This window comes from Anolis carolinensis, chromosome 3, assembly GCF_035594765.1.
Source record: "Anolis carolinensis isolate JA03-04 chromosome 3, rAnoCar3.1.pri, whole genome shotgun sequence".
NCBI classification, from domain to species: Eukaryota; Metazoa; Chordata; class Lepidosauria; order Squamata; family Dactyloidae; genus Anolis; species Anolis carolinensis.
Window position 1 is genome coordinate 41970128 of NC_085843.1, and position 26049 is coordinate 41996176.

The 26049-nt window shown below is 39.8% G+C and overlaps 1 protein-coding gene across 1 annotated transcript in view; it reads left to right on the forward strand.

The window, feature by feature from the left end:
• Nucleotides 1-26049, forward strand: part of nme7 (NME/NM23 family member 7) — a 116092-nt gene that overhangs the window by 36405 nt on the left and 53638 nt on the right. Inside the window, exon 7 of the mRNA XM_062974785.1 lies at nt 6562-6667. Within this exon, the coding sequence (XP_062830855.1) occupies nt 6562-6667 (106 nt within the window). The remainder of the gene's footprint in view (nt 1-6561; nt 6668-26049) is intronic.

The following is a 26049-nucleotide window of genomic DNA, read 5'->3' on the forward strand; positions in this document are numbered from 1 at the left end:
TTTAAAATAGCCCAAAATCCTAAAGCGTGAACTACTAAGAGCTACTGTAAGTCGCTGTGACTATTGAGGTTGTTTTCTACAGCTTCCCAGAGTTGTTATGGCCCTTCCCCTTGGATGCTTCTCAAAATAGTTTTTCTTTTTTGGGGTGGGCTTTGAGATTTTCTCCTAAGTGGACAGTATGAATTTTTTGGTAACCATCCTGCCTGAGCATTGTACTGTGTGTATTTACAGTATGACCATACCTGGAATGGCTTATGGAACTATGTCCATCATATCATAAAAGGATATTGTACATTTGGAAGAAGGTACTGTAAAGGGCATTTAAATAATGTAGTGCTTAACCAACACTTGACCATATTTTGTTAGGAAGTTTATTGGGCTCGATTAATTCCATCCCACACTCTCAGGATACGAGAAAGCTAACTTGGGAGTATGATTTGCCACAGTGGACTTACTAAAACACATCAAATTACATCTTCAGCCTCTGACATGAAAGGACATGTAGGATCATTCCGATATCTGAAAATGTGATGTAGTTCAATCAAAAAGGGAAAATAAAGATATTATCTTGATGGCCCCTTTTCTGGAAGGCATACAAATCTAAAAGTGCCAAGCACAAAACCTCCTGTAATCTGTTCGTTTGGCATTTAATAAACTTCATCCCCTCAGAAGGGGGATAATCTCCATACAAAATCCATGCAATTGTGCCAAAAATTTAAAAAGTTGTGGCCATTTATAATTCTCCCATTACGGTCAGTAGCAAAGCCACAACAAAGAAGCCTGAGAGATGGCTAGTTCTGCATTTCACTTTTTGATAGCTTTTTTTCTCTCTGTAGAAATACATTTATTGTTGGTGATTGGAAGAGCTAAGTGTTGCTCACAGAATCATAATTGCTTTTGTATTTACCAACTGTAAAGCAGCAGTCTTTTATAAACTGTTAATTCCCAGCTACCAGCATTTCTGCTTCCTTAATATATACTGCTGTAGTTATTTCAAGTGTAAGATTATTGAAACATTTTGGGATATGGAATAGGGGAATCAGCAATCTTATATTGTACTAGCTGTGCCCTGCCACACATTGCTGTGGCTTATGGGAACCATTTGTTGACCAAGTGGAATAGCAGTGAATAGCCTTGCAGCTTCAAAGTCTGGCTGTTTTCTTCTTATGTGAATCCTTGTTTGGTGAGCTGGAATACAATGGAATAGGCTTGGAAGGCTGGCTACTTGTGTTCTGGGGAAATGTTTTTTTGGCCAATTTGAATTGCACTGAATAACCTCTCTGCTTCAAAGCCTGGCTGCTTTCTATATAGGGGCATCCTTTCTTGGGCAGGTTGAATGGGATGGAGTAGTCTCATGGCTTCAAAACCTGAGGGTTTTCTATCTAGGGCAAATCTTGGTTGGCCAGGTTGAACAGCCCTGAATAGCCTTGCTGCTTGCAAGCCTGGCCACTTTCTACCTTGTGGAATTCTTGGTTGGCCAGGTTGAATAGCAATGAATAGTCTCAGGTTGAATAGCAATGAATAGTCTCAGTACAGCAAGTATGAATGCTGCAGTTAGTCACCTTGATTAGCATGTAATGGCCTTGCAGTTTCAAAGCCTGGCTGCTTCCTGCCTGGAGGAATCCTTTGTTGGGAGGCGTTAGCTGGCCCTGATTGTTTTCTTTCTGGAATTCCCGTTTTTAGAGTGTTGCTCTTTATTTACTGTCCTGATTTAAGAGATTAAATTGTTCTGTATTATTATACTACGGTAATTATTATATATTATATTTATAATCTTATATTATCTGCTTAGAACTGGATTATATGAGGCCTGTTTTACACAACTGTATAAAATCCAAACTGAACTGGATTATATGTCAGTGTCGACTCAAGATAATCCAGTTCAAAGCAGATACTGTGGATTATCCTGCCTTGGCATTCTTGGTTATATAGCTGTGTTGGAGGGCCTTGAGTCTACACTGCCATATAATCCAGTTCAAATCAGATAATCTGTATTTTATAGGCAGTGTGGAAGAGGCCTGAGTGAAGAGACCCTGGCACCATTGTGGCTGAGGGGATTGCTAGGAGACAAAATGGGCGGGGCCTAGCCTTCTGACTGGCAGCAAGGGGGAAAAACAGCTTTTCCTCGTCCTCTAATTTGGACTTTATTTTTCTAGGTTTTTTATTGAAAGACATAGATTGGATGACTATGTCTTTTGTGGCCAAATTTGGTGGGATTGGGTTCAGTGGTTTTGTTGTTTATTCCATAGTAAAACGCACATTACATTTATATATATATAGATTTTGCACTTACGACACTTTGGTATCACTTTAATTATTATAGCTGCTTCCTGTGAAATCCTGGGATTTTTAGTTTGGTGAGGCATTGGGGCTCTCTGGCAAGGAGTTCTAAATACCCCATGAACCTACAGACCCTGGAATTCCACAGGATTGAGCCATGTCATTTGAAGTGGTATTCTTCTTCTTCATTCACACAGTCGTCTCCAACTCTTCGTGACCTCATGGACCAGTCCACGCCAGAGCTTCCTGTCGGCTGTTGCCGCCCCCAGTTCCTTCAAGGTCAAGCCAGTCACTTCAAGTATACTGTCCATCCATCTTGCTCTTGGTTGACCCCTCTTCCTTTTTCCTTCCATTTTCCCCAGCATCATGATCTTTTCCAAGCTTTCCTGTCTTCTCATGATGTAGCCAAAATACTTCATCTTTGCCTCTAATATCCTTCCCTCCAGTGAGCAGCTGGGCATTATTTCCTGGAGGATGGACTGGTTGGATCTTCTTGCAGTCCAAGGCACTCTCAGGATTTTCCTCCAGCACCAAAGTTCAAAAGCATCTCTCTTCCTTCGCTCAGCTTTCCTTATGGTCCAGCTCTCACAACCATAGGTTACTATGGGGAATACCATTGCTTTCACTATGCGGACCTTCATTGCAAGTGTGATGTCTCTGCTTTTCACTATTTTATTGAGGTTGGCCATTGCTCTTCTCCCAAGAAGTAGACATCTTTTGATTTCCTGGCTGCAGTCTGCATCTGCAGTGATCTTCTCGCCTAGAAATATACATTTTGTCACTGCCTCCATGTTTTCTCCCTCTATTTGCCCATTATCAATTGGTCTGGTTGCCATAATCTTGGTTTTCATGATGTCTAACTGCAGCCCGGCTTTTTCACTTTCTTCTTTCACCTTGGTAATAAGGCTCCTCAGCTCCTCCTCACTTTCAGCCATCAGAGTGGTATCATCTGTATATCTAAGGTTGTTAATGTTTCTTCCAGCAATTTTAACTCCAGCCTTGGATTTGTCAAGCCCCGCACGTAGCATGATGTGTTCTGCATACAAGTTGAATAGGTAGGGTGAAAGTATGCAGCCCTGCCGTACTCCTTTCCCAATCTTTTCTTAAAATAGTTTTTATTGTAGTTTTCTAAGAGTGTACAACGAAAGAGTGAGAACACTCCCAATTTTGAACCAGTCTGTTATTCTGTGGTCTGTTCTTACTGTGGCTACTTGGTCTTTATACAGATTTCTCAGGAGACAGACAAGTTGACTTCTTAGCCCCATACCACCAAAAACATGCCACAATTTATTATGATCCACACAGTCGAAGGCTTTAGAATAGTCAATAAAGCAGAAATAGATGTTTTTCTGAAACTCCCTGGCTTCCTCCATCATCCAGCAGATATTGACAATTTGGTATCTCGTTCCTCTGCCTTTTCTAAACTCAGCTAGGACATCTGGCAACTCTCGCTCCACATATTGCTGGAGTCTGCCTTGCAGGATCTTGAGCATTACCTTACTGGCATGGGAAATAAGTGCCACTGTACGGAAGTTTGAGCATTCTTTAGCGTTTCCCTTTTTGGGTATGGGGATATAAATTGATTTTTTCCAATCTGATGGCCAATCTTGTGTTTTCCATATTTGCTGGCATATGGCATGCATTACCTTGACAGCATCATCTTCCAAGATTTTAAACAACTCAGCTGGGATCCCGTTGTCTCCTGCTGCCTTGTTATTAGCAGTGCTTCTTAAGGCCCATTCAACCTCACTCCTCAGGATGTCTGGTTCTAATTCATTCACTACACCTCAGGCAGCTGTTGAGAGAGAGGGAGAGTGAGAGGGTGGGCTGGAGAGGGTTCTCTGTGCATTTATTCCTTTGTTTCTGGCTCGTTCCTGCCCCAAGGCTACCATTTTAGTGTGTTCTTGTAAACCAATAAGTGGTATTGGGGTACTATAATTTTGTAGCATGAAAGAGATCTTCTTTGTCATATATTCCTGCAATTGAACTAAATATAACTGTAACTGAAAAAATTTATGGCAGAACTTTGTTGCCAGAGCTAAATATATTTTCCCAGCTACTTATAAGATGTGAGGGGCCTAGTGATTTTTTTCTTCCATTGTCTCAGGGACTGACACCATATTTGTGCCCATTAGCTAGCTACAATTGTTTGTTTTCTGGAAATTTGCCTGGGACTGGTAACCAATGGCACTTGTCCAGGCATTTATCCAGTGACCACTGCTTTGAGGCGTATTCATTTATTTATCTATGCTTTTTTATTCTTGTTCTGTATATTTAGTTCAAGTGTTTCTGTTAAACGTATAAAAATGTCAATATCATAATGTTCTTGTCTTACTTTGTAATTATTGGAATTTGTCAGAGCAATTGGAACCACCGCGTATTGAATAAGCAGGTAGCACTAACTGTTATCTAGCCTTCTACCAGTTGCCAGGGAAACTTATGATACAGAATCTACAAATACCTCTAGGGAGAAAGATATAATTGAAATAAATTCAAAGTAAGTCAATTATTAAACATTCAAGTACATACAGGGTTTCTTCTGATGTATATGTGGAAGAATTCATTTTATAATCCTGTTCTGTCCGCTATTAGTGGCTTAAAGTAAGCCATCTAAATTTCTGATACCCCATGTGAAAATGTATCTTAGCTTATCACTTAATTTTTTTTACTGCTACCATTGAATGCTTACTGAAACAACATCTACCTAGTATAACCTCAATAGATGCTGTCTATAGGCATGGGATGATTAGGTTAGGAACTTATTTAAAAGTTAAAACAAAATGTTGCTATTAACTGGCATCAAATCAACTTTGATTTAGAGCGACCCTATGAATGATAAACCTCCAGGTCAGCCTGTCATCAGTAGTCCTGCTCAGGTCTTACAGACCCAGGGCTATGGATTTCTTGATAGGGTTCATCCATCTGGGATGTGCTCTTCCTCTTTTTTACCTCCTCCCATCATGCCAAAATTATTGCCTTTTCTAATGAGTCATGTCTTCTAATGATATTCCAAAATAACAATAGTCTCAGTTTAGCCATCTCGGCTTCCAAGGAGATCTCAGTTCTGATTTGCTCTAGTACCCATTTCCTTGACCTTTTACAGTCCATGGTATTCACAAGAGTCTCCTACAGTATCTTAAATGAGTTGATTCAATTCCTATCAGTCTTATTCATTGTCCATCTTTCATAACCATACATAGAAACTGGAATACAATGAATAGACAGTCCTGATTTAGATATTCAAGGATATATCTTGATGTATGACAATCTTGTCTAGTGCCTTCATAAATGCTTTTCCAAGTCATAGTCTTTTTCTAATTTCTTGACAGCAATCTTAATTCTGATTAATAAGTGAACCAAGATGTAGGCAATTTTTAGTCTATTCTCAGAAAAAGCAGAGCCGCTGTATCCATATATATTTGTGTGTGATACACTGCTATACGTGTTTTAATATGAGTGTGGCAATATTTTCCTGAACATATTTGCATTCAAAAAATAGTAGGGTTGAAAAGTTGAGTTAAACTGTAGATCTGCTAGAGAAAAAAAAACTGTGAGGTTGCAGAGATGCCTTATATATTACATGGCAAGTTAAAGTTACAGTTTCCATCCTTTTTAGTGCACAACTAAATTTATAAGCCTCTTAACTTTGTTTCATTGTATAACAACATATCAGCAAAATGTACAATAATGAAGTAACACCAGCAGATAGCAAATAAACCTGAAAAGAATTGGTTGCTATGTATTTATCAGTATATAGAGCCTTATGAGGCACATATAAGACAATTCTTATAATTTTTCTCTGACACTGCCATAACTCATAGGGATCATTAGAGTCAGAACAGATGGCTTATCAAAATATAAAAGCAACAAAGGTCGGTGTTTTATGATGTGAGTTTCAATTTCAGTCCATGACAGACATATTATGTGAACAATTAATAAAATAAGCCCCCTGCATAAATAAAAGCATGAAGATAAATGAATAATAATTCTGTTTGGGTACATGTGAAATTCTGTTCGGGTAAACAGTATGCAATGCAATTACATGTAAGGTTAAATTGGTTCAACGCCGTTTCATCAAAAGGAAATTGCTTTTAACAAATTATTGTAAAAAAAAAAGACACTAAGGAGATGGTGTTGTGTTTTAATATTGCTTTGTGGAGTAACAATGCACAACAGACCTTTAAGTCTGCAGCTATTACAAATGCCCTATATATGTTGTGACAATGAGCTGAGCTATGCAGTTCCATACTATTAAATGTCTTTCATTGCAATGATTTTCAGGAGCTGGAGTTGTTTTTTCCTTCCAGTGGAGGCCGTGGACCTGCAAATACAGCAAAATATACACACTGTACCTGTTGCATTATTAAGCCTCATGCAGTTAAAGAAGGTAGGTTGCATGGAGGTGAATCTCCACAATATGTTTATTGCTTTGCTTAAACTCATTGTTGGTATTTGTTTTAGGCTTTGCTTAAAAAACACAAAAGTGAAAGTAATTTCCAAGCAACTATTTAGTTCTTCCCTTTTTTGCTGATTTAAAAATATAACAACATTGATGATTCATTACACAATAATAAATGGTTTAAAGCAGGGGTCCCCAAACTAAGGCCCGGGGGCCGGATGCGGCCCTCCAAGGTCATTTACCTGGCCCTCGCCCTCAGTTTTATAATATAATATTTTTATATCATTTTAATAATATAATATATTGTATATACATATAATATTGATAATAATACCATATAATAATATTAATTATATGTTATATATTACATATAATATTACAGTATAGTGGTATAGTTCAATCTATATATATAAAATGATAAAGTTGTTTGCGCAGTGACTATAACAACAAAACTAAACATCCCAGAAATACGAAATTTGGCAACACAATGCAAAAGGCTTGCCTCCAGGTTACAACAACACAACCACACCACAAAACCACAATCCAGACCCACAAAACTCACAACAACGCATCATGCGATAACAACACAACTAAATGCCCCAGAAATACAAAACTTGGCAACACAATGCAAAAGCCTTGCCTTCCAGTTATAACAACACAACCACACCACAAAACCACACAGGACCCACAAAACTCACAACAACGCATCATGACTATAACAACACAACTAAACGCCCCAGAAATACGAAACTTGGCAACACAATGCAAAAGCCTTCCCTCCAGGTTGTAACAACACAACCACACCACAAAACCACAATCCAGACCCATAACACTCACAACAACACATCGTGACTATAACAACACAACTAAACGCCCCAGAAATACGAAACTTGGCACACAACTAAACGCCCCAGAAATATAAAACTTAATAACACAAAGCAAAAGCCTTGCCTCCCAGTTGTAACAACACAGCCACACCACAAAACCACAATCTGGACCCACAAAACTCACAACAATGCATCGTGACTATAACAACACAACTAAACGTCCCAGAAATACGAAACTTGGCACACAACTAAACGCCCCAGAAATATAAAACTTGACAACACAACGCAAAACCTTGCCTCCCGGTTGTAACAACACAACCACACCACAAAACCACAATCTGGACCCACAAAACTCACAACAATGCATCGTGACTATAACAACACAACTAAACACCCCAGAAATACGAAACTTGGCACACAACTAAACGCCCCAGAAATACAAAACTTGACAACACAACACAAAAGCCTTTTCTCCTGGTTGTAACAACACAACCACACCACAAAACCACAATCTGTACCCACAAAACTCACAACAACGCATCATGACTATAACACAACTAAACGCCCCAGAAATAAAAAATTTGACAACACAATGCAAAAGCCTTGCCTCCCAGTTTGTAAGAACACAACCACAACACAAAACCACAATCCGGACGTACAAAACTCACAACAACGCATCATGACTATAACAACACAACTAAACGCCCCAAAAATACGAAACTTGGCAACACAACACAAAAGCATTCCCTCCCGATTGTAACAACACAACCACACCACAAAACCACAATCCGGACCCACAAAACTCACGACAATGCATAGTGACTATAACAACACAACTAAACGCCCCAGAAATACAAAACTTGGCATACAACTAAACGCCCCAGAAATACAACACTTGACAACACAACACAAAAGCCTTGCCTCTCCTGGTTGTAACAACACAACCACACCACAAAACCACAATCCGGACCCACAATACTTACAACAACGCATTGTGACTATAACAAATACAAAATTTGACAACACAACTCATCCACCTCCCCAATCCCTACATTCACACTTGGCCTCCAAAAAAACAATTACAATAATAACAATAACAACAACAATAAGAATCAACACCATCACAGGCAAGAAACAGCCAGGCACTGAGGCTGAGAGGCCAGTCAGTGCTACAGTGGGCCTCCAAAAAACAATACAGTAGCATCTAACTTATCCAACTTTCATGACCACTACAACAACAATAATAATAAACACCTACACAGGCAAAAAAAAAAAGACTATTGTACCACAATAAAAATATAAACCGCACTCAGCAGAATCAGACATTACAATTAACAACAAACCAAAGACAACAGGGATCTCAAGCAATTATCAATCAACACAAAAATTGAAGAAGGTAACAGACTTCAAATACTACTACTAATGTGAGCATAAAGAAGGGTGGAGGTCACAGCATAAATACAACCTAATGTAGACTGACCAACACCACCAGACTAAGCCACAGCAACGCGTGGCCGGGCACAGCTAGTCTATATATATAAAATGATAAAGTTGTTTGCGCAGTGACTATAACAACAAAACTAAACATCCCAGAAATACGAAATTTGGCAACACAATGCAAAAGGCTTGCCTCCAGGTTACAACAACACAACCACACCACAAAACCACAATCGAGACCCACAAAACTCACAACAACGCATCATGCGATAACAACACAACTAAACGCCCCAGAAATACAAAACTTGGCAACACAATGCAAAAGCCTTGCCTCCCAGTTGTAACAACACAACCACACCACAAAACCACACAGGACCCACAAAACTCACAACAACGCATCGTGACTATAACAACACAACTAAATGCCCCAGAAATACGAAACTTGGCAACACAACGCAAAAGCCTTCCCTCCAGGTTGTAACAACACAACCACACCACAAAACCACAATCCGGACTCCTAAAACTCACAACAACGCATTGTGACTATAACAACACAACTAAACGCCCCAGAAATACGAAACTTGGCACACAACTAAACACCCTAGAAATATAAAACTTAACAACACAACACAAAAGCCTTGCCTCCCGGTTGTAACAACACAACCACACCACAAAACCACAATCCGGACCCACAAAACTCACAACAATGCATCGTGACTATAACAACACAACTAAACGTCCCAGAAATACGAAACTTGGCACACAACTAAACGCCCCAGAAATACAAAACTTGACAACACAACACAAAAGCCTTTTCTCCCAGTTGTAAGAACACAACCACAACACAAAACCACAATCCGGACGCACAAAACTCACAACAATGCATTGTGACTATAACAACACAACTAAACGCCCCAGAAATACGAAACTTGGCACACAACTAAACACCCTAGAAATATAAAACTTAACAACACAACACAAAAGCCTTGCCTCCCGGTTGTAACAACACAACCACACCACAAAACCACAATCCGGACCCACAAAACTCACAACAATGCATCGTGACTATAACAACACAACTAAACGTCCCAGAAATACGAAACTTGGCACACAACTAAACGCCCCAGAAATACAAAACTTGACAACACAACACAAAAGCCTTTTCTCCCAGTTGTAGGAACACAACCACAACACAAAACCACAATCCGCACCCACAAAACTAACAACAACGCATCGTGACTATAACACAACTAAACGCCCCAGAAATATGAAACTTGGCAACTCAACACAAAAGCATTCCCTCCCGATTGTAACAACACAACCACACTACAAAACCACAATCCGGACCCACAAAACTCACAACAATGCATCGTGACTATAACAACACAACTAAACACCCCAGAAATACAAAACTTGGCAACACAACACAAAAGCCTTGCCTCTCGGTTGTAACAACACAACCACACCACAAAACCAGAATCTGGACCCACAAAACTAACAACAACGCATTGTGACTATAACAAATACAAAATTTGACAACACAACTCATCCACCTCCCCAATCCCTACATTCACACTTGGCCTCCAAAAAAACAATTACAATAATAACAATGACAACAACTACAACAATAAGAATCAACACCATCACAGGCAAGAAACAGCCAGGCACTGAGGCTGAGAGGCCAGTCAGTGCTACACTGGGCCTCCAAAAAACAATACAGTAGCATCTAACTTATCCAGCCTTCATGACCACTACAACAACAACAATAATAAACACCTACACAGGCAAAACAAAAAAAAGACTATTGTACCACAATAAGATGTAAACCGCACTCAGCAGAATCAGACATCATGATTAACAACAAACCAAAGACAACAGGGATCTCAAGCAATTATCAATCAACACAAAAATTGAAGAAGGTAACAGACTTCAAATACTACTACTAATGTGAATATAAAGAAGGGTGGAGGTCACAGCATAAATACAACCTAATGTAGATGGACCAACACCACCAGACTAAGCCACAGCGACGCGTGGCCGGGCACAGCTAGTCTATATATATAAAATGATAAAGTTGTTTGCGCAGTGACTATAACAACAAAACTAAACATCCCAGAAATACGAAATTTGGCAACACAATGCAAAAGGCTTGTCTCCAGGTTACAACAACACAACCACACCACAAAACCACAATCCAGACCCACAAAACTCACAACAACGCATCATGCGATAACAAAACCACTAAACGCCCCAGAAATACAAAACTTGGCAACACAATGCAAAAGCCTTGCCTCCCAGTTGTAACAACACAACCACACCACAAAACCACACAGGACCCACAAAACTCATAACAACGCATCGTGACTATAACAACACAACTAAACGCCCCAGAAATACGAAACTTGGCAACACAACGCAAAAGCCTTCCCTCCAGGTTGTAACAACATAACCACACCACAAAACCACAATCCGGACCCATAAAACTCACAACAACGCATCGTGACTATAACAACACAACTAAACGCCCCAGAAATACGAAACTTGGCAACACAACGCAAAAGCCTTCCCCCCAGGTTGTAACAACATAACCACACCACAAAACCACAATCCGGACCCATAAAACTCACAACAACGCATCGTGACTATAACAACACAACTAAACGCCCCAGAAATACAAAACATGGCACACAACTAAACGCCCCAGAAATATAAAACTTGACAACACAACGCAAAAGCCTTGCCTCCCGGTTGTAACAACACAACCACACCACAAAACCACAATCCGGACCCACAAAACTCACAATAATGCATCGTGACTATAACAACACAACTAAACGCCCCAGAAATACGAAACTTGGCACACAACTAAACGCCCCAGAAATATAAAACTTGACAACACAACGCAAAAGCCTTGCCTCCCAGTTGTAACAACACAACCACACCACAAAACCACAATCCGGACGCACAAAACTCACAACAATGCATTGTGACTATAACAACACAACTAAACGCCCCAGAAATACGAAACTTGGCACACAACTAAACGCCCCAGAAATATAAAACTTGACAACACAATGCAAAAGCCTTGCCTCCCGGTTGTAACAACACAACCACACCACAAAACCACAATCCGGACCCACAAAACTCACAATAATGCATCGTGACTATAACAACACAACTAAACGCCCCAGAAATACGAAACTTGGCACACAACTAAACGCCCCAGAAATATAAAACTTGACAGCACAACGCAAAAGCCTTGCCTCCCAGTTGTAACAACACAACCACACCACAAAACCACAATCCGGACGCACAAAACTCACAACAATGCATCGTGACTATAACAACACAACTAAACGCCCCAGAAATACAAAACTTGGCACACAACTAAATGCCCCAGAAATATAAAACTTGACAACACAACACAAAAGCCTTTTCTTCCGGTTGTAACAACACAACTACACCACAAAACCACAATCCGGACCCACAAAACTCACAACAACGCATCATGACTATAACACAACTAAACGCCCCAGAAATACAAAATTTGACAACACAACGCAAAAGCCTTCCCTCCCAGTTGTAACAACACAACCACACCACAAAACCACACTGGACCCACAAAACTCACAGCAACGCATCATGACTATAACAACACAACTAAACGCCCCAGAAATACGAAACTTGGCACACAACTAAACACCCTAGAAATATAAAACTTAACAACACAACACAAAAGCCTTGCCTCCCGGTTGTAACAACACAACCACACCACAAAACCACAATCCGGACCCACAAAACTCACAACAATGCATCGTGACTATAACAACACAACTAAACGTCCCAGAAATACGAAACTTGGCACACAACTAAACGCCCCAGAAATACAAAACTTGACAACACAACACAAAAGCCTTTTCTCCCAGTTGTAAGAACACAACCACAACACAAAACCACAATCCGGACGCACAAAACTCACAACAATGCATTGTGACTATAACAACACAACTAAACGCCCCAGAAATACGAAACTTGGCACACAACTAAACACCCTAGAAATATAAAACTTAACAACACAACACAAAATACGAAACTTGGCAACACAACACAAAAGCAATCCCTCCTGATTGTAACAACACAACCACACCACAAAACCACAATCCGGACCCACAAAACTCACAACAACGCATTGTGACTATAACAAATACAAAATTTCACAGCACAACTCATCCACCTCCCCAATCCCTACATTCACACTTGCCCTCCAAAAAAACAATTACAATAATAACAATGACAACAACTACAACAATAAGAATCAACACCATCACAGGCAAGAAACAGCCAGGCACTGAGGCTGAGAGGCCAGTCACTGCTACACTGGGCCTCCAAAAAACAATACAGTAGCATCTAACTTATCCAACCTTCATGACCACTACAACAACAATAATAATAAACACCTACACAGGCAAAACAAAAAAAAGACTATTGTACCACAATAAAAATATAAACCGCACTCAGCAGAATCAGACATTACAACTAACAACAAACCAAAGACAACAGGGATCTCAAGCAATTATCAATCAACACAAAAATTGAAGAAGGTAACAGACTTCAAATACTACTACTAATGTGAATATAAAGAAGGTGGAGGTCACAGCATAAATAGAACCTAATGTGGACTGACCAACACCACAAGACTAAGCCACAGCAACGCGTGGCCGGGCACAGCTAGTCTATATATATAAAAGGGTAATGAAATTTCAGCCTAGGACAAAACAACAAAACTACACATCCCAGAAACACTAAACTTGGCAGCACAACCCCTCATCCATGCCTCTACGTTCATACAACAAAAAGAAAATAAAAATAAAATCCTAATTAGAGGGAGAGGAATAATTGTTTTTACCCAATTGCTGCCAGTTAAAAGGCTAAGCTCCGCCCACTGCCTATAAAATACAGATTATCAGATTTTAACTGGATTATATGGCAGTGTAGACTCAAGGACCTTCCACACAAATATATAACCCATTTATAATCTTATATTATCTGCTTTGAACTGTATTATCTTGAGTCCACACTGCCATATACTCCAGTTCAGTATGGATTTTAAACAGCTTTGTCGAAGGGGCCTCATATAATCCCGTTCTAAGCAGATAATATAAGATTATAAATATAATATGTAGTAATTACTGTGGTATAACAATACAGAATAATCTAATTTCTAAAACCAGGACAGTAAATAAAGAGCAACACTCTGAAAACAGGGGAAACAATCAGGGCCAGATAATATAATATCTGGTGGGAAGGTAACGGCGCTCCATGCAGTCATGCCAGCAGCCACATGATCTTGGAGGTGTCTACAAACAACGCCGGCTCTTCGTCTTAGAAATGGAGATGAGCACCAACTCCCAGAGTCAGACACGACTGGACTTAATGTCACAGGAAAACCTTTACCCTGTACCTTAACTACCAACAATTCCTCAATACTTTATTTCCCATATCACCATACTTCGCCACAGCAACGCGTGGCTGGGCACAGCTAGTATCTATATATATAAAAGGGTAATGAAATTTCGGCCTAGGACAAAACAACAAAACTAAACACCCCAGAAACACTAAACTTGGCAGCACAACCCCTCATCCATGCCTCTACGTTCATACAATGAAAAGCTCCAGCTACTCCAGAAAACGGCCAGGCTTTGAGACTGCAAGGCTATTCATTGCTATTCTACCTGGCCAACAAAGGATTCCCATGAGCCACAGCAACGTGTGGCTGGGCAAAGCTAGTAGTAATATATAATGCTAATATTGTGCTATGTTAATAATATAATATATTGTATGTACATACAGCTGCTCTGAGTCCCCTTCAGGGTGAGAAGGGTGGGATATAAATGTAATAAATAAATGTAGTAAATGAATAAATAAATAATTTTAGACTTAGGTTTGCCGAAAGTCTAAAATGACTTGAAGGCACACAACAACAACAATCCTAATTCACCTGACTATCTCATTGGCCAGAAGCAGGCCCACACTTCCCATTGAAATCCTAATAGGTTTATGCTGGTTACAATTGTTTTGATTTTTAAATATTGTATTGTAGTTTCATTTTTGTTGTTGTTGTTGTTGTTGTTGTTTTGCACTACAAATAAGACATGTGCAGTGTGCATAGGAATTTGTTCATTTTTTTTCCAAATGATAATTCGGCCCCTCCACAGTCTGAAGGATTGTGGACCGGCCCTCTGCTTTAAAAGTTTAAATCATTTCAATAAAAATAGTCATTAACTGCCTTAAATGCTATTTTAATGGAGATGAAAGACAACTTTGTAATAAGGTTTGTATAAGAATACAAAAATCTGTCATACTATACCAAATTTATAACATTAAAAGGAGACTAATATGCCATTGCTATATCTTTTATTTTCTTATATATTTCTTGAGTTTCATCATCATGTTTACCAAACTTTCCCTAACTAAAAAGTAAAGATTATCAAGCACATCTGTTTTTGAGCTATCATAGTTTTTGGAATAGTGATTAAATTCTAATCTATTTCTGTGCTATCTCAATCAAATTGCTTTAGATACATCAACAAAATTGTCAAGGGATGCAAAGTTGTAGCCAAACAAAGTATCAGCAAAACAGTGTTGCATAAATAAAATACCTCCTAAAAACTTAATCATAGGAGATTTCTGTCATATATGTTTATAAACAGCTTTCTGATATCTGCATTTCCAATACCTTGTTTTGACTAGATGAACAACTTTCTATGATATATTTTGAAATAATTTTGTTAAATCTGTAGATCATTGAAATTTATTATAGTGAGGACATTCCTTAAAACGTTGTGCAGATGAAAATGTTCAGTATTATAGTATTACAATACCAATAGTTGTATGAAATACAATTCTAAAAATTCTAAACACTGGAAAAATGGAGCAGATAAAAGTAAGACAGTGAATTTTATCATTCAGATTAAGCAAATGCTTTCTTAGGGGAGATCTTTGTCATGTTGCAAAACACTGTTAATACCCTGTTTCCCCAAAAATAAGACATCCCCAGAAAATAAGACCTAGTAGAGGTTTTGCTGAATTACTAAATATAAGGCCTCCCCCGAAAGTAAGACCTAACAAAGTTTTTGTTTGGAAGCATGCCCGTCGAACAGAACACCAGAGCATGCAGGATCGGTAAATGTACATACCATAGATTGTTGTACATAGAAATAATGGTAGTAACAAGAAATTTTTGATAGGATTCACAGTTTGTCTGGTTATGCTGGTTTGTGATGACAACTACTGTACAGTATATAATAAATGTTCAATTTTTTTGTTCAACAATAAATGTAAATTCTTCTTCATGGAAAAATAAGACATCCCCTGAAAATAAGACCTAGCGCATCTTTGGGAGCAAAAATTAATATAAGACACTGTCTTATTTTCGGGGAAACACAGTAATGATGCCAACCTGTCTTCAAAGGCAGGCAATCCTAGAATGGAGGTGTGGCCACAGAGAAGCTGCATAGCCACTGTAAGTGAGATGCAAGGATGTGCCTCTCTGTCAGATCTTTGGTGCAGATAAGCTGGCAGGGGAGGAGGCAGTCCTTACAGTATCCAGACACTATACTATGAGCCTCCTCTTTTTGATCTCATGATGCTGCACACTTTTACAAAAGGCACATAGTTTACCTTATGACGCTGCAAAATAATGTTGGAACATGTGCTTTTTATGCAAAGTTCCAGCTAAGGGTAGGAAAGACTCTTTTCTCTAGTCTAAAATCCCAGAGAATGTTTTGTCATTACTGAAGAGTGGGGAAGATACTGTGACCCTGCAAACCCGCGTGACCCAGTGCCCTTACTTATTTTTTGGTTTGTCATTGAAATTGAACAGCAGATGACTAAATGAACTTTAGTTAGTGAGAAAAGAGACTGTTCGTGGTATATTTTATGAGATTGTCAACATCAATACCAATTTAGTTCCTTTTAGTTAAATATAAGTAGATACATAATAGTCAACCACAGAAATTACAGATTGAAAGTTTATTTATAGATATATTAATGGTTGTTCTTTGCCTTCTAGTAGTTTACAACCTATGGCAACTCTAAGGTGAATCTATCATGGTTTTTTAAAAAATTGCTTACTTAGAATATACCATTCTCATCAGCCACAAAGACTCTCAGAGTGGCTTACACATTGCTAATTTGACAGTTCCCTACCCTCAAGTTTACAATCTAAATAAGACCAAACACACAAGTAATAGTGAATGTAAATGCGAGAGGGGAAATATGGCAACATTTGTTCAGAAGGAGTGTGCCACTCTAAGTCTGAGAGAGTGTGACTTGTCCAAAGGTCACCCAGTGAGTGATTTTATTTGTTGGTAATGACTTGCTCTAATAATATTTAATTATTATTTATGACTTTATTAAAATATTTATATTCCATGCTATATGAAAATGTCTTAGGCAGCCTACAGATAAAGTTTATTTGAGATTATTTCAAATAATTTATTTGGTGTAATTTAAAATCTAATTTAAAATTTAAAATATTTGTAGCTAATTTCACATATTTTACTTAAAGTTCCAAATAAAAACAAATGTCATTCTCAACTATTTAGCCAACCTGAAAAGTTTGTCCACAACCCTGTGGGATTTGTCCATCCCAACGTAGGCAACACTGAGCTAGATGGTCCAATATAGAACAGTCTCTTCTATTCCCATGTTATCTGTTGTCTGTGGAAACACAGCTTAAGTTGGATTTATTAATAACCTGCCAGATTTGATAAGCGTGTTGCCTTTGAGCTTTTCTCTATATTGACAGATATGGTTTATGTGTGATTAAAATACTATAGTGGGAAAAGTTAATGTGGTAGAAAATTTTGAACAATCAGGCTAATGCAATAATTGCAGTCATTATGGGAAAACACACTTAAAAACAACATCAACGTCAAAACAAATTGGTTTTCTAGCTCAAATTAGAGTTTAATTGGAGTGACATTTATTTTATTTGAAATTGCTTTTGGTTAAATGCAGCCCTTTCAACATCATATTTTTTAAAGTTGTTTTTATCATTGTAAGTGGTGGCCAGTTGCCAGACTAAGGAGTAGTGGTCATTATTTCAGTATTATGAAGAATTTGTACATTTTGTTCCCAACAACCATTTGTATTTAGAATATCCATATACTATTAAGTGGCAGCACACCACACCTTCAGTAGGTGTGAATATCTGAATATCGAATATGGTGGGTTTTTTAAGGTATGCTGTGGAGTTTTCCATGCTTCCAACTTGGTAACCTTCCCACTTGAACTGGATGTCCAAATGTATTCTGTGAACGTCTAGCTAACAATCCTAACTAAAAGGTTGCAAGATGGCTATCCTATATTCTTCTTTTCCCACTGTTATCACTCTTTCTTCTGCCCCTTTTTCCTTACATGGAAATGTAGGCCTAAATCCAGTTGTTAGTTTCCAGAGGAAGTAGAATCAATGAATTAATAGAACTCATATAGATGGGTTTTTTCTATTTGACTATTTGGATCTAACAATAGGATCTAAGCCTACATTAAATAGATATCACCTTCACCACTCAAATTAAGTGGGCTGAAAGAGAGGGTATGAATGACTCTGAATTCAAAGACATAGATTCACTTGTTTTGCTGGCAACCTAGATATAACTCCCCGTAGAACAACTTACATATACAGTCATAGAAAATAATCTGAATATACAGCAGAGGTGGCAGTTTCTAGCTTTCTAGATACTGATGTGCTACTACTCCCAGCATTTGTCACCCTTGTATGCTCTATGGAGCTGTTAGTAGTTGTAGTTAACAACATCAGCATGGCCACACATTTGCTACCTTTAATATATAGTTAGGTTCTTTTGTTTTTTTAAAACTTTTTTAAACCAAGAATATACTTCTTGTTAATTTGATAGAACCCATGTTATGATATGTTAGATAGGTTCTTTGCATCTTTCCTTCATCTGGTTAGTTGAAATGGTTGATGTCCAAACAAAACCTTTTATAGACAATTATGTTTCCCTTCCCTGGCATCAGATATAGGAAAATGAGTAAGACCAGAATGTTTATAGTACAGTTATATATCTTGGTTCCACTTTCTCCAGTTACTAAAACAAATTTTTAGAAATAAATGCTAATTAAAACTGTATTGTGAACAGTTACCCACACAACCTTTGTTGTTGGTAATTGCCATCAAGTTGACTTTGACTTATCATGACACTATGAATAAAAGACCTTCAAAGTTTTGCACTTATTAGATTAGCAGAAATTGAATTAAGTAGCTTTTTAAAAAGCCATCTTGTGATAGATGTATACATGCATGGTACATTGTGAAGTGGAAAGAGGGTTGTCCACTCATGGTGGAGTGGAAGGAGGGTTGTGTGAATTGAATTTGTGTCATCTGGTAAGTGTTTGGTATATGTTTAAATGTTTGAGAGGTAGCAATCTTCGTCAGTAAGACACAATTGTTTATAACAAATCAGAATACATAGAATCTTGACATCAGGTAAAAAATGCCGAAGCGTATAATCCAAATATGACCAAAGATTCTCCTTGTTCTTGTTACTGATCCTTATGCTGTTGATAGTTTCATAGTTAGGACAAATGTTATTTTCAACTTGCTTGCAGAACCATTTGGATTTTTTAAACAGATATAGATTCAGGGTTGTTGTATGTCTTTCGGGCTGTGTGGCCATGTTCCAGAAGTATTCTCTTCTCCTTCCAATGCTAATTAGGGTGATTAACTGAAACATTAATGCTGGCTTCCCAGTGACAAAGGACTCTTGCCACACCCTGGACTCTACACAGATATATATTCTTTCCTTTCCTTACTTAGTTTATCCATACCTCACAACCTCTGAGGATGCCTGCCATAGATGTGGGCGAAACTTCAGGAGAGAATACTTCTGGAACATGGCCACACAGCCCGAAAGACATACAACAACACTGTGTTCCCGGCCATGAAAGCCTTCGACAAAATATAGATTCAGTTCATTGGTCACTTGCAAGCCACATGGAACCTGGATTAATTGCTACAAAGTCTATACAACAGGCCAGAGCATTAAAGGATAGGCAGAGATGGTGCAGTTGAAATGAAGGCTTGTTGAGGGATCACTGCATAAGGCCGCTTTGACTTTCTCATTTGGATATAATACCTGGTATTTCCTTGCAGAGTAACATGAACAGAATTAGAGTATGGATTTCCCCATAGCACATTACGCTATTGTCGATGCTAAAGGTAACAACAGTGGAGAAACATGTTGAAGTAAGATATTTTTAATTAAGATGGGAAATCTGCTATAGGTTTGCTTTTTAATTAGCTTAAAATATGACCTATGTTATGTTATATTATATCTTCTTTGCTTTTTGCATGTTGGAATTAATTAGAGCCTTGCAAATATAACTAGTTCCTTTAAGTTCTCAGTTGCTTAACTGCTTTATCTCATTTGTGTTAATAATTTAGAAAGATCACTTCACTTTCCCCTGCCAATCCCATTGTTACACCCCTGTGCAAAAATGCAGTATGTGTGTAGCTGTCCATTTAACTGTGCAGTACAGTGCAATGTGTATGTAACTGTCCAGTATGGCAATCAAAGCCGTGAATCTAATCCTTTAGGAAATTCATGTTTAATTTTAGGGCAGAGTCCCAGTCATAAGCTTACTCTGAATTGTACAACTTCATCTGTAGGATTCTTGTCTAATGACAAAGCTATGGGAAGGTCACCTGTTACTTTTAACTTTGGACTTTCTGATCAGTTCTAGTGTGTAATAAAGATACACCTGTTGCTAAGCAGCTAAAGCATGAGACCCTAGCAACCTGTTACAGGAGAAGACACAGTGATCAAATGCATATGATACGTCTATCATGAAAGCATTGTTAATGTTTGACAGGATAAAAAGAGCATGATAACTAGATAAAGGGTTGACAGGAGTTAACCTTAAATTTTATCCACCAAAAATTAATCACATGCATTACTTGGTAATGAGTCTAGAAAAAGGAAAGTTTATTGTGACATTTTTGTAACTTACAGGTGTAATTGACAGGTTAGTAGCTGAATGTTATTCTGCTTTCTAGAAAATGTAGCTCTGAATTTAGAATAACAAGGAAAGGGACTGTCAGTATATAGGCAATGAAAGAGAGTCTTTGAAGTCTTTCCTTTCTGGCTAGCGTAAGATTTGCATCTGGAGAAGTTGATGTTGCCTAGAATGGGTTTTTTAGAATAAAGAATCCAGTGTTTACATAATTGCTTAGCACTCGTTGCTTTAATTGCTCTGCAGTCTGCTGGTAAAATATACAGAGTACAGATTAAGATGAAACCACCGGTCCTTCCAGTCTCTCTCTGTCCTTTTTGGCTATAGGGTTTGCCGATTTCAGGTGTGAAAGAACATGTTTGTACTCTTGATAAGTTAGATACAGACTGCTTATTGAGTCTCTTACACTCCCCAGGTTTTCATGTTGCTTTGGAAAGCTGTTCCTTAATGTGTTTGAAGTTTTTGTAGCCTTAATTCTATTGTTTCCTCTCTGCTGCCTTGTGTTATGAAGACAATAATAAATGTCTTTGCATGGATCATTTTATTTCCTAGGACAGGAAGGAAATTTCTAACCTTAATCTGGCAGTGTTTCTCAGGTTCTGTCCCCCACGAATCATTTCAGTCTTTTCCTGCAGTTCTTACATGGCTAGGTCACTAGGTTTAACTAAGATCTTAAAGACAGGGTTTGGATAGTGTGATAAAACCCCTATTTCAGACTGTTGTCAATCAGAATTGACTGGCTAGGGCTAGATAAGTCAGGAGTCCATTTTGATATAAGGCAGCTTCAGAAGTTCATTATAAAAAATGATGCTAAGTATAGAGCGAATCATTCCAATAATCCAGATGTTTAATGTTTTGGTGGTTTTAGAAGATCTACACTGAAATATATTTCCAGATGCAACTATCCATGTGCAGCCTCATTCAGTACTTACAGGATCAGATTGCATTCGTAGAGTAGCCTCATAACCTGTGAACTTGTCAAAATTCCTAAACATAGTATGTGTCTCTCTATAGGCAAATGCTGCATCTAAGAATTTGATCACCGAGTAAAGTAGTACATTGTCTAGGTCTGTTGGCTGTGCAAAATTAATGTGGATTGTATTTGTTCAGAGTATATCTCTTCCACTTTGAAAGCCGTTGTGAAATACAGGCAAGGAAAGGTAAAATAAGAATATATTCCTTGCAGCACTTCACTACCTGGGAAGGAATCCCGCTGGAGTATTGTAGCACACCAAAATACTTGGGAGTCACCCTGGACCATGCTTTGACCTACAAGAATCACTGCTTGAATATCAAGTAAAAAATGAGCAGTAGAAACAATATCATACGAAAGCTGACTGGCACAACCTGGGGATCACAACCAGATGTAGTGAAAACACCTTTGCCCTTGCGCTTTGCTACTGTGCTTCTGAGTACACATGCCCAGTGTGGAATACATCTCACCACATTAAAACAGTGGATGTGGCTCTTAATGAGACATGCCACATTGTCACAGGATGTCTACGCCCCACACCACTGGATCAACTATACTGTTTAGCCGAGAAGTAGGAGCCAATAATGAAAGGACCAAGGCAGTGACATCTCCAGCCCAACACCAATGCCTTAAATCAAGAAATAGTTTTCTAAGATCTACAGAGATACTGTCACGACCCAGGCTACAGAGCACCAATAACCATACGCAGAGGCCAGATTCTATCTAATATCTTTATTAAGGAAATATATAAAGTTAGTAAAAGCAAATGTAAAAGATAGTCCAGAAGCAGACCTTTCAGGAAAGGTCAAAATTAGTCCAAGGAAATAATGTCCAATATGAAATATTAAGGTCCAAAGTTGTAATCCAATAACCGAAACACTCACTTTGCCAAGCAAAGTGAGGGGAGATGACAAGGTCCTTTAGTCCATAAACTTGAGCAAGGCTAGGAAATAACTTGATACTTGAAACAAGGCTTAAAACGTGGTACAAGGTAACTAGGAACAAGAACAAGGTCCGTGGAATAACTTGGTAAAATCCGTGGAACAAGGCAAGGATTGGTCCTGGGAAACAAGGCAAAGTCCGTAGATAAACAAGGGCTGGGAAGCAAGGCGAAGGCTGGAAAGCAAGGCAAGGCTTGAGCAGGAGCGAGGCTTGAATCGGAGCGCGCTGTCCAGACACAACTCGCTCCGTAGGCTGACGAATTGACTCCGCGAAGTTACTACGCGGGTAAAACACCTAAATAGAGTCTAACTTTCCCGCCGAAGCAGTTCTCTGGGAATCAGAACCGAAAGCTAAACTCTGAGACCAGATGTGAGACTCCCCAAAGATTCTCACGAGAAGCAGTCTTAATTGGCCACATTCTTAGCTGCAATCCTCGCACTCCTGCGCGAAGCTGATTCCAAACTTCTCTGTTGTTTACAAAACTCCCGGCGCAAGAACACGGGAGAAGTAGGCTCTGGGGTTGTTTGACATACTTCTGGGAGACAACTTTCTTGCAGGTGCAAGGTTCCCAGATCTGCCTGGGAAAGATCTGGCTGAGAGGAATCCAGTTCAGACTGGGAAGGTAAAAAACCCAAGTTTTCATCTTCATCAGGAATTACAATGTCCTGAGCAGGACTACAAGGCCCATGGGTCATCACACTATCCCCCTCCTCAAGGCCCCTCCCAAACTGGGGCCCTCTCCCCGAGGCGCGAGGTCGCGGTTTGGTGGGATAGGTCTGATGAAAGCGACGGGTTAGATCAGGAGCATGGACTGTGGAGGCGTCTTCCCAAGAGCGTTCCTCAGGGCCAAAACCCACCCAGTCAATGAGATATTGTAGGCGGCGGCGGTGAAAGCGAGAATCCAAAATGTCCTCAACCTCGAACTCCTCCTCCCCATTCATCAAAACAGGAGGGGGGGCCGGTTGGTCTGTATCAGGTCGCACACCATCCGCCGGAAGGAGCAGGGAACGGTGAAACACTGGGTGAATGCGCATTGAACGCGGAAGTTGGAGTTTGAAAGTCACGGGGTTTAATTGCGCCACCACTGGATAGGGGCCAATGAAACGGGCATCTAACTTCCGGCAAGGGCGGTGGGAGGGCAGAAAGCGAGTGGACAGGAAAACCCGATCTCCTACCTTGATTTCGAGGCCCGGCTGGCGATGTTTGTCAGCGTGGCGTTTATAGTCCTCCTTGGCTTGGTCCAGTTGCTGGAGCAAAAGTTGTTGCACCGCTGTGAGTTCCTGCAGCCAATCCTCTGCTGCGGGAACTTCTGAAGTTTCAATGACAGGGGGGAAGAAACGTGGATGGAAGCCGTAGTTTGCAAAGAACGGCGTTTCTTTTGTAGAAGCTTGAACTCCATTGTTGTAGGCAAACTCAGACAGTGGTAACAGAGAAGCCCAATTGTCCTGTTGGTAGTTTACATAACAGCGAAGATACTGCTCCAAAGTGGCATTGGTGCGCTCCGTTTGCCCATCTGTTTGGGGATGATGAGCTGAAGATAAGCGAGAGTCTATGCCCAATAGTTTTTGTAGTGCCTTCCAAAAACGAGAGGTGAATTGAGATCCACGGTCTGTGACTAAACTCTTGGGCAATCCATGTAGTCTGAAAACATGTTGAAGAAATAGATCCGCAGTTTCTTTGGCCGTGGGGAGGCCTTCGCAGGGAATGAAATGGGCTAACTTGGTGAAAAGGTCCACCACCACTAAGATCGTGGTGAATCCACAGGAAGGTGGTAGGTCAGTGATGAAATCCGCGGAAATTATTTCCCATGGGCGAGATGGGGTAGGAAGGGGGTGTAAAAGCCCTGAGGGCTTCTCCCTTCGTATCTTGGAGCGCTGGCATACTGGGCAGGTGTTGACATATTTTTCCACATCCTTGCGGATCTTGGGCCACCAAAAATCCCTTAGGATCAAATGCATAGTTTTAAATAGTCCGAAGTGTCCTGCTGGTTTGCAGTCATGACACAGACGAAGCGCTTTTGCCCTGCCCGGTCCGGGTGGGATATAAACATGATTTCTATAGCAGAGCAGCCCATCTTTAAGCGAAAAGGGAAAATGCAGACCTTGGCGAAGTTGGTCCTGCGCCCAGGCATCTGCTTGCTGACTAGCCCTGATTTCTTGAGCACAGATGGGTCCTGGAGTAGGGGAAGTTGAACCAATGGGAATGGATTTGGTGTTCCCCACCGTGAGCGTGGCAAAGTTCTCGGGTTGTAGCAGTTGGGATTCAAAGGTCTCCTTGCGTCCTGCAGCGTATTCCGGTTTACGTGACAGGGCGTCTGCTTGCTTGGTTTGGGCTGGGGTCACATAATGGATCTGGAAGTTGAAACGTTCAAAGAATAAAGCCCAACGTTGCTGCCTCTGATTTAGTTTGCGGGCAGTTCTTAGATGTTCTAGATTACGATGATCAGTGTGGACTTCAATGGGAAATTTGGCCCCTTCTAGCCAATGTCTCCAAGTTTCAAAGGCTGCCTTTATGGCCAGTAGTTCTTTTTCCCAAATGGTGTAATTCCTCTCTGGTGTGGTTAGTTGACGAGAGTAAAAGGCACAGGGATGGAGGTGATCTCCCACCGGTTGTAAGAGTACAGCCCCAATTGCCACATCAGAGGCGTCCGCTTGCACCACAAAAGGGGTTCCAGGATTTGGGTGCTGTAGAATTGGCTGGGAGGTGAATAGTTTCTTTAGTTGCTGGAACCCTTTCTCTGCTTGATCAGTCCAGCGGAAAGGCTGCTTTCCACGGATGCAGCTAGTGATGGGGTCGGACCAGCGGGCAAAATCTGGAATGAACTTGCGGTAATAGTTCGCGAACCCCAAGAAACGCTGCACCTCTTTCTTGTTAGTTGGCGCCCGCCATTCCAATACTGCTGAAACCTTGGCTGGATCCATGGAAAGCCCTAAAGGCGAGATGCGGTAACCAAGGAAATCTACCTCTTGTAGATCAAAGGCGCATTTTTCCAGCTTGGCATAAAGTCCATGATCCCGCAATCGTTGTAACACCATTTTGACGTGGTTCTCATGTTCTGATTGTGATCTAGAAAACACCAAAAAATCGTCCAGGTAGATTATCAAGAACCTGTCTAGATAGTCCTGAAAAATGTCATTGACAAAATGCTGGAACGT